We start from the raw sequence: 11091 nt of genomic DNA on the forward strand, positions 1-11091 counted from the left end.
TCACTGATTGGAGCATTTTATTAAAACATATTTTTTTTCACCTGAAATGTTTCTGTTGGGGTATATTGTCAGGGATTTATTCATGAAGGTGTGTAACAAGTACTGACAGGTACTCTTTAATTGCTCACATGTATGTTATATGGAGGGTTCTTCTCATTGGTCATTTATTCCATTGATAAAGTAATTAGCCAATCAGAGCCTGGGAACTGATGCAAGCCAATCATAGGTCAGGTCATTTAAAGGTTAGCAAAGAGAACCAGTCATGGAGGAGTAGGAGCAGCAATTGTTCTTTATTATAGGAGGGGGCGGAGTCATGACCAATCACCCTTCACCATGAGAGATCAGCATTGATTGGTCTTTAATAAAGGAAAATGTGTCAATGCTACACAGATCTGGATGACACATCTGTGATGGGCCCCATCAAGCACAGGGGTCCCCTGTACAGCCCAATGTCCCCACCTTCACCTGTTGGCAAGTGCTGGCATTGCAGGCGTAGTGGCTGCTGGCGGTTTTCACTGTTTATGGCTGAACACTAGAGGGCAGCAGAGCAGCTGCAGTTTCCTGTCTATAAAGGAACTCCATGTCCCATGATTCCTTGCATTGTGTATTATGAATGGGGGTGTGACATTTGTAGTCCCAGCTCTGTACAGCACAATGGGAAGGGGGCTACAAATGAAGACATTCTGACTGGAGCATGAATTGTAGCCATATATATTAGGTGTATCCAGATCTCTGGAAAGGAGAGAAAAGATTTATGGGGACTCCGTGAACAGGAGGAGGAACAATGCTTCATTAAGGCAAAAAACTAATATGACTTCCTTTTTAACTTTATTAACACTTTAACAACTACACAAATCTACACAAGAGATAGAGAAAAAAAACCTAGATGTTGCACAAAGATTTTGAAGCTTGTCTCATCTGTGACTAAAACCCCCGATGATCACTGAAGATGAATAGTAAGTATGATGATAGCCTGCTCCCACTTTCTACATATTTAAAAGTTCCATTAAAACCCAACGCTTCAACCTCACCTTCCCGTCTTCTTCTGTCTCCTAAACCCTCACTACTTCCCACCATTCCATATCCCCCTCCTGTGTGCTACTTCCCCCAACTCTTAGATTGTAAGCTCTTCTGGCCAAAGTCTTCCCCTCCTCCTGTGTCATTGTCTGTATCTGTCTGTCATTTGCAACCCCTATTTAATGTACAGCGCTGTGTTATATGTTGGCGCTATAAAAATATTCTTTATTAATATTATTAATAATAATAATAATAACAATAATACCAATAGCTGGTGATGATGATGATAATATTGATGATCACTGATGATTATGATGACTGGTAATGATAATAATGATGATAACTGATGATTAGGATGGCGATGATGATTATAATAACATTGATGACTGGTGATGATGATGGTTGGTAATGATGACGATAATGAATAATGATGATCATTGATAATTAAGATGTTGATGATGATTATGATAAAAAACAATGATGACTGGTAATAATGGTGATTGATGATGATGATCACTAATAACGATGATGACTGGTGATAGTAGTGATGATCACTAATAATAATAATGATGATGATAATATCGATGATGATTAGTGATAATAAGGAATATGATGATCGCTAATATTAATAATGATGGTGATGATTGATGATGAAAATGATGATGATCACTGATGAAGATAATTGTTGATCAATGATGATGAGCGGTGATGATGATGATCACCGATAATAATGAAGATGACTGAAGAGGATGATAAACGCTCATGATTAAGATTGATTAAGATAAAATGATTAAGATGGCGATGATGATGATAATAAGGATGGTGACTGATTATGATGATAGTTAATAATGATGATAATCACTGATGATTAAGATGTTGATGATGAATATGATAAAAACAATAATGACTGATGATAATGGTGATTGATGATGATGATCACTAATATTAATAATGATGATAATGATTTATGATGATTAGGATGGCGATGATGATCATAATAACGATGATGACTGGTGATAATGGTGATTGATGATGATAATCACTAATAATAATAATAATGATGATGATTAATGATGATTAAGATGGCGATGATGATAATAACGATGGTGACTGGTTATGATGATGGGTATTAATGATGATACTCACTAATAATGATGATGATGATGATCACTGATGAATAAGATGGCAATGATGATGATGATGATAATAACAATGATGACTGGTGATAATAGTGAAGATGATCATTGATAATTAAGATGTTGATGATGATTATGATAAAAACAATGATGACTGGTAATAATGGTGATTGATGATGATAATGATCACTAATAACGATGATGACTGGTGATAGTAATGATGATCACTAATAATAATAATGATGATGATAATACCGATGCTGATGATCACTGATGAAGATAATTGTTGATCAATGATGATGACCGGTGATGATGACGATCACCGATAATAATGAAGATGACTGAAGAGCATGATTAACGCTGATGATTAAGATTGATTAAGATAAAATGATTAAGATGGCGATGATGATGATAATAAGGATGGTGACTGTTTATGACGATGGATAATAATGATGATGATCACTGATGATTAAGATGTTGATGATGAATATGATAAAAACAATAATGACTGATGATAATGGTGATTGATGATGATGATCACTAATAATAATAATGATGATTAATGATGATTAAGATGGTGATGATGATGATAATAACGATGGTGACTGGTTATGATGATGGGTAATAATGATAATAATCACTAACAATGATGATGATGATCACTGATGAATAGGATAGCGATGATGATGATGATAATAATGATGATGACTGGTGACAATGATGGGTAATAATGATGATGATCACTAATAATGATAATCATGATCACTGAAATAGGCTGGCAATGATGATGATAATAACTATGATGACTGGTGATAATAGTGATGATGATCAGAGTTGACCCGTCCAGCCTTTCGCCTGGTCCCCTCTTGTGATTTCCTGGCACTATATCTCTGTGAGGAAGAACGAGGCTTCCATTCGGTAACATAGGAAAATCCCATTATCACCTCGTTCCTCACACTCTGGGATCTTTGTAAGCCTCCCAGGGATAAACATTCCATCTGTGTCACATTTGAACCTTATACGTGGAATTTTGTGTATTTCCAGTCCAATGATTATTCTAATTAATATTATAATATTATACAGCACCAACATAGTCCATAGCCTTGTCACTAACTGTCCCTCACTGCAGCTCCCAATCTAATGCCCCCACCATACCCATCAATACAGTCTGGGGGGAATGGTTGGCACATGAACACACAGCAGAGCCCTATTGGCCTAAATGTACTTTAATGTGCCAGCCAATAGGAACGTGGCAGATTGTGTGAGCCGATTGGCTGGTGGTCAATGTGTATGCTAATTACCATTGTTTACAGGGCACTTCTCTGAATGTTTGCCCATGTCTACTAATTACCTGTTAGGTACATCCAGTGACATTATCCCATCAATATTCACCCAGAACAAATAAACATTTATATATAAATTATTAGAATAGATTCATATAGGGCCAACATACAATGGTGGTCAGTGTGAAGAATGCCCCATACGGTGTTGATCAATGGGAAGAATTCCCTCTTATATTAGTGTTTAGGGTGAAGAATGCCCCCTTCAGTGGTGGTCCATGGAAAGAACCCCCTACCCTACAATAGTGTTCAGTGCTAAAGAATGCTACCATTACAATGGTGGTCAGTCTGAAGAATGTCCCTTAGAGGAAACCCATTACAGTGTTGGTCAACGGGAAGAATGCCACCCTTGCATTGGAGGTAAGCAGAAAAATTGCCCTCTTACAATTGTGGTTAGTGTAAAGAAATCCCCCCTACTGTGGTGGCCAATAGAAAGCACCCCTCTGCCCTAATGTATTGGTCAATACCATTGCAGTTGTGGTCAGTGGGAAAGGTTCCCCTCTTACAATGGTGATCAGTCTGGCGAATGCCCCTTAGAGTGGTGGTTAGCAGACAAATTGCCCTCCTACAATGGTGCTTAGTATGAAGAAGGCCCCCTTACAGTGGTGGTCAATAGAAAGAAACCCCTCTCCCCTACAATGGAAAGAGTCTTTCCTACATTAATCAGTGGGACAAAAGCCCCTCTTACATTGGTGGTCAGTCTGGAGAATGTCCCTTAGTGTGGAATATAATGGTAATCAATGGGAAGAATGCCACTGTTGCATTGGTGGTCAGTAGGAAAAATGCCTACTTACAGTGATGGTGAATGGAAAGAAAGCCCCCCTCCCATTGGTAGTTAGTGAGAAGGAAGCGCCTCCCTCTTGTGGTTGGTCATCCCTACTGTGTTGGTTGGCCGGAAGAATGCCCCTCTCACAGTGGTGGTCATTCTAAAGTATACCCCCTTCTAGTGGTGGTCAGAGGAAAGAATGCCACTTGTACAGAGGTAGTCAACAAGAAGAATGACCCTCTTACAGTGGTGGTCAATCTAAAGACTACCCTCCTTACTGTGGTGGTCAGTGGAAGGAATGGCACCTGTACTGTGATGATCAACAAGAAGAATGACCCTCTTACAATGGTACAAAGGAATATCGCACCTCTTCATGGTTAGTCTGAAGAATGTCCCCAGTGCAATGATGGCCATGGTGTGGAATGCCCACCTTACATTGGTGGTCAGAATGCCACCCTTACATACACCTAAATGATCATTGATATCCTGCTGCTGGTTCTGGTAATGAGCATTAGACCTGGAAAAATACCGGCACCATCAGATGGGGGGTTTCAGCTCAAGGAACCCATAGCAAACCCTTGAAGAACCCAAGAAGGGCTTCCTGGACCCTCAGAATGGCTGATTATAAGAAATACAAGGGGACACACAAGGGAAGTCAATCAGCTTTGGTGTCCTATATGAGTAGAAGAAAGTTGGATCAGTATATGGAAAACATCTTTTAGCTCAGATGTATGGTTGAGTTTAAAGGACTTTGAGTTGTTGGGTCTGATATATTAAGGCTCTCTTAGACTGGGTTTTCAGGACCACACAGGTTCTCCCATGATAGTCTATCATCTCTAGTTTTGGAACGCTTTAATAAATTGGACCCATTGTGTCACACACTGTATAACCTAGGAAATAACTTGTGGTCTTCTAGGGAACATTCAGTGCTGGAATGTCAAAGAATGGGGGTAATGTATGAAATGTTTACATCTCCCAGCTGTTTCCTGAGATATAATAGAGTGGTGTTGTCTTCCCTTTGTTTACATTATTTATTTATCTCTCCTTAGTCTCTATCAGTTCCACTTTCCAGTTGGTTTTGTGCTTCGTCAGTGTTGTGTGGTGACCTTTACTCTTTGATCTCTACATGGAGTTGTTACTGACCCCACCATGAATGGTCCATCAGATCTATTTCAGTTCCTTTATATCTGTAGAACTGGTGTAGATATAGATGAATGCCACATCAAGCCTCAGGCTGAAAGTAGAAGTTTCATCTCTTTGATTGCCATTAATAATCATTGAGAACCCATCCTGACTGGCATGTGCCAGTCAAACACCAGCTGCCTACCAGTATGTTCACCATGGTGGAAGTGAAATCGGCTTACTACAGGACCATAAAGGTTTTGGTGAACCATTAAAATATGATTCCATTTTAATTGTTCACCAAAACCTTTATGATCCTGTAGTAAGCCTATTTCACTTCCACCATTGTTATTCTGCACACAACTTCAGTTAACATTTAATATAAAGCATGAAAATTGCACAAATATATATAATATAGGTTGTATTATATAATAATTATTTCTGATTTTAAAGTATTTAAAGGTTTTACTGGTTCATGACTCCACTATCTCATCAAGCCAGGAGCTTTCCAATTCATTTTGTTTTGTATTTAAACCTTTTAGAAGTCTGAATAAGATTGCAACGGACTTCGGTTAAAATTTTGGTTTGGAAAATATACATGTCTGAAGCTTGCAAATTTTTAAGAATATTCACTCATCGCTAGGGACAGAAATTGGAAGCTAATTGGTAAGTGGTGCAACGTCTTCAACGGTATAGGACCAGTCCAGTTGAATGTGAATTCCATGGGCTATCCAGGGTCTAGAAGGACTTTCAAGTCTTCAGGTCTACAAATCTCCAAGTCTTCAGATCTTAAGATCCTCAAGTCTATAAATCTCCAAGTTATTAAATCTTCAAGTCTTCTTCAAACTTACAAATCTCCAAGTCAACAATTATTCAGGTCTGCTTTTCTACAAATAAAGTCTATAGATCTTTAAGTCTTTTATTCTGTGAGTCTTCAAATCATCATGTCTTCAACATTACAGGACCAGTCCATTTTTATGTGGCTTTTGTAGGCTATCCAGAGTCTAGAAACACTTTTTAATCCTCAAGTCTGCAAATCTCCCAGTCAACAAATTCTCAGATCTTCAAGTCTTCTTCAAGTTTACAAATCCAGGATCTATGAGTCTTCAAGACTCCGAGTCCTCAAATCTCCATGTCTTCATCATTACAAGGCCAGTCCAGTTGATTGTGGCTTCCATAGATTATCCAGAGTCCAGAAACATTCTCAAGTCCTCGGGCCTACAAATCTCCAAGTCAACAAATCTTCAGGTCTTCAAATGTTCAAGTTTATAGATCTTCAAGTCTTTAAATCTTCACATCCTCATGTCTTTAAATTCCCAAGTCCTCAAATCTTCAAATTTTCAATTTTTCAAGTCTATAAATTTTCACATCTTTAGGTCCTTAAAGTCTTTCACATTAAAGTTCTCAAATTTCCAGGTTTTTAGATTTTCAAGCCTTCAAACCTTAATAAACCAAAATCTATATTGGATAATTGTTCCACAGATGATCATTCTATTACCAGACAGTAGACCGTTCAGTGCCCATAGGCTTGTACTCTGTTACAGCATATATTATTATATTATATATTATATAGTCAATAATGAGCTCGGAGTTATCTCCATTCATATCAACGTTACAATCCCAGATTAACAGGATATCAAAAGAGAAATTCCGACCATCCATATTAGATTTTATCTTGTCATTTGCTGCATTTTACATTATAAGAATGCTGAGTAATCACTTTATTTTCCATTTTTCCCTGCAACAATTTGATCTGATTGCATGAATGACATTTTTGTTTTTTTCTTGTACTTGGCTGCTACAAGTTCAGGCTCATCCCCTCATCCCTGTATGATCCAGAATATATGATACTAAGAGATAATAGTTGGTTCAAGCTGAGAAGCCAGAATGGGCTTTCCAACAGTTTCTACACATCCTGACCTCCTGTGAAAGGAAGTAAAAAATGTATCGCCAAAATGTTTAACTTGTTCTTGGCCCATGCAAAAACCATAAAGTGTTTATAATCTGTAACCAGGGCTGGTTTTCAGGTAGGGCTAAATGGGCAATGGCCAGTGCTCCCCAATGACAGAAGTGCATGTTGTGCATTTGCATGTTGTGCAAATTCATATTTGCTCACGGACCCATCTTGTCAAAAATTGCCCCTGTTTGTAATACAACCCCTCTGGGGCTGTTCTCCTGAGAGCAACCTTTTTGCCACAAAAATGAAGTCACTGAACGTCATTGGGAGTCACTGGGACTTCTAGCAGTAGCAAAGGGTTAAATCTTGTCATTGTGTCCCTTTAAGAGGATTTTCCTGACCCGGAAATGGTGCAGGAAATGAGAGGAAGTGTCCTGAAAGTTTTGAAACCCCACGACTGTCACATTGAAAGATTTCCCACCTGTTCTGAACGGCTCACATTTCTAAAAGGGAGGTCGGTACTATCTAATATGATGGCACTATAGTGTTGGCCCCAATGGAGATCATGTCACCCGCTTATAAAAGTTGCCTCAATGAAAGTAAATGGGCCCTGTAGACCATTTCCAAATATGCCGATCGGAGTGACACAGAGACAAGCTCATGAAATTTGATGTTTTCAGGAGGTGTGGATGACATCAAAATGCTTTACCACTGCCTCCAGATATAGCTGGGTTCTCATTGTCCCTCAGGAACAGGTTCCATACAAAAGGCGATTTTGGTTACATCGTGGTGGTGAAGGATGAGGCCACTACCTCCAGGAAGCATCTAAAGCCAGGGGACTGCAAACCACTGGGCCACCATGTGGCCCTAGACATTCAGTAGCCAATAGGAGCTTCCTGCCTTGTATATCTATGACCATCTATGAACCTCAATGTGAAACTTGGACCTGGGTTCCACCTTCCTCGCCCCCAATGATAGTCTTCTAGCCATAGATGGGCCCCAGTGCTAATTTTAGACAAGCCCTTCATCATTTAGGATCAACTTCCTTACAGCAGGAGCGTCTCTTTACATCAGAGTTCTCCCCTTTCGCATTCGAAGCTCCCCTCAAATCATCTAATGCAGATTCACACTGAGAATGGTAGAAGATCTCAAAGAGGGGGGGAGAGCCATGTTACAAGCGCATTATGGAGGACTATGGAGGAAGCCATGTTTTAGGGGATTTTATGGAGTACTATGGAGAGGGAGCTATCTTACGCTGGACACTATGGAGGACTACAGACTTTGGGGGGACACTATGGAGAACTATAATGTGGAAGCCATATTTAGGAGAACAATATGGAGGACTATAGAGGGGTAGCCATGTTTAGTGAACACTATAGTGCACTAAAGAAAGGGAAGACTATAGAGAGGTTGGCATGTTTCAGTGGACACTATGAGGGACTTTAGAAAGGTAGCCATGTTTTGGATTACAATATGGAAGATATAAAAGGGGGAGCCATGTTTCAGGGGACACTATGAAGGACTACAGTGTGCAAGCCATGTTTAGGAGAACAAAATGGAGGAATATTGAGGGGCAGCCATGTTTAAGGGGACATTATGGAGGACTATAAAGGGGGAGCCATGTTTTAGGGGACATTATGGAGGACAATAAAAGGGGAACCATTTTTCAGGGGACATTACTGAGGACTATAGAGGGGAAGCCATGTTTCAGGGGACATTATGGAGGACTATAGAGAGGAAGCCATGTTTAAAGGGACATTATGGAGGGCTATAGAGAGGAAGCCATGTTTCAGGGGACATTATGGAGGACTATGGGAAGGAAGCAATGTTTAGAAGAACGAAATGGAGGACTATAAAAAGGGAGGAGTATATAATGGTTGCCATGTTTCAGAAGACACTTTGGGGGACTATAGAAAGGTAACCATGGTTTGGATGACAATATGTAGAACTAAAAAGGGAGAGCCATGTTTTGGGGGGACATTATGGAGGACTATAGAGAGAAAGCCATGTTTTTGGACATCTATGTGTTGGAGGTCACTATAAATGACTATACAGAGGTATAGGTATAATACCTATATCCAGATTCATCAGAAACCAAAGTCATCCAAACCCAAAACAGATCAAACAGGACCACGCTTGCCCTACACTACTAACTGCTTTACCAAATATCGCTCAATGAGTTCATACCAATAGACCACCAAAAAACCCAAAACCCTGAGATCTCCAATTCCATTGACATTTCCAACGATGCGTTCCAGGAGCGTCCCTCAGGTGTGCAGTAACAGCGGTGCGCAGTTTGTTAGGACTAATAGGGAGTATTGTTGCTGGACGAGCAGGAATTGTGAATAATTTAGAGGTCTGGTTTGGGCAGAAGGAAGGAAGGGGGACTTAGTAAGAGTGACTATGGTGGGAGGAGATTGAGACTATACAGAGTAGAATCCCCCTCCTCTGTCAGTGTGTGAGAGAGAAGAGAGAGGAGCAGAGCTCCGAAACCAGCTGAGGATTATTCTAGCATTAGATGAGCGGTCCTCCCATCCATCACAATGGCTTTAATAGTACACCTGAAGACCGTGAGCGACCTGCGGGGGAAAGGGGATCGCATTGCCAAAGTCACATTTAGAGGTAGCCCAATTCTCCTGCATGGCTTGTTCTTTATCCTGAATGCAGCATCCCTGGCTGTGCCTATTGTACACATTGATGTGTGTGTACCTACATGTGTACCTACCTTGGTTTTTTAGTGGGAGGGGGTTAGCAAAAGTTCTCTGCAGAACTGGAGGAGGGGAGAAGTGATGAAGTTGCCTTTAACCCCTTGTTGAGCAGATGTGAACACACATCCCTTTCTTATAATAACTCAGCATTGTTGTATTTTACCTATTTTTATATAGCGCCGCCTTATACTGCAGAGCTGTATGTTCATGTTAATTGTTGTGTCAGAAGAGCTTGCAATATAATCTCTAGATAATCTGTAGAATCTCTGGTAATATTAATATTTCAGTGGCATAGCTCTGACATATGCGGCTGGGCAGTATAGAATACATCAAGCTCGACATATCTGCTTCTAGTATATCTTCAGCAGAGGCTTTCTTTAATATTATATGTATTTTTCATTTATATAGTGCTGACCTATTCCATGGCAGTGTACAAGGGGCATAAAGTTATTCATATCAATTTGTGTGCCAGAGGAGTTTACACTGTAATGTCAGCAATATACTTGTGTATAAAATATTACTTTGAACCTATAGGGCTCTGACATACTCCATAGTGCTGTACAAAGTATATTCAAATACTTAGGATGGTCTGTTAGAGGAGCTTGCATTTCCTATAGTAACATTTACTCTATTGTTGGCATTCGGGTATATAACTCTGACATATACCTTGGCACTGTTCAGAGAACACTGAGCCAGTCTCATCAGTCTCTGTACAGAAGAGCTGACACTCTAATGTCCCCTCACAGTTACACACTATTATTATACATTAAAATAGCTCTGACATATACCGCAGTGCTGTACAGAGAACTCTAAGCCAGTCCGATCAGCCTCTGTACACAGGAGCTGACACTCTAATGTCCCCTCACAGTTACACACTATTATTATACATTAATATAGCTCTGACATATACCGCAGTGCTGTACAGAGAACACTGAGCCAGTCCCATCAGTCTCTGTACAGAGGAGCTGACATTCTAATGCCTCCACCCACAGTCACACACTATTATTATACAGTTAAATAGCTCTGACATATACCGCAGTGCTGTAAGGAGAACACTGAGCCAGGCCCATCAGTCTCTGTACAGAGGAGCTGACACTCTAATGCC

At 39.9% G+C, this 11091-nt stretch overlaps 1 protein-coding gene across 1 annotated transcript in view; it reads left to right on the forward strand.

Annotated features, from left to right (window-relative positions):
* The first annotated feature begins 9750 nt into the window (after nt 1-9750).
* The window catches only part of OTOF (otoferlin), a 169776-nt gene continuing 168435 nt past the window's right edge, over nt 9751-11091 (forward strand). Inside the window, 1 exon segment of the mRNA XM_072407262.1 lies at nt 9751-9900. Within this exon segment, the coding sequence (XP_072263363.1) occupies nt 9822-9900 (79 nt within the window). The 5' untranslated portion in view covers nt 9751-9821.

This window comes from Pyxicephalus adspersus, chromosome 4, assembly GCF_032062135.1.
Source record: "Pyxicephalus adspersus chromosome 4, UCB_Pads_2.0, whole genome shotgun sequence".
NCBI classification, from domain to species: domain Eukaryota; kingdom Metazoa; phylum Chordata; class Amphibia; order Anura; family Pyxicephalidae; genus Pyxicephalus; species Pyxicephalus adspersus.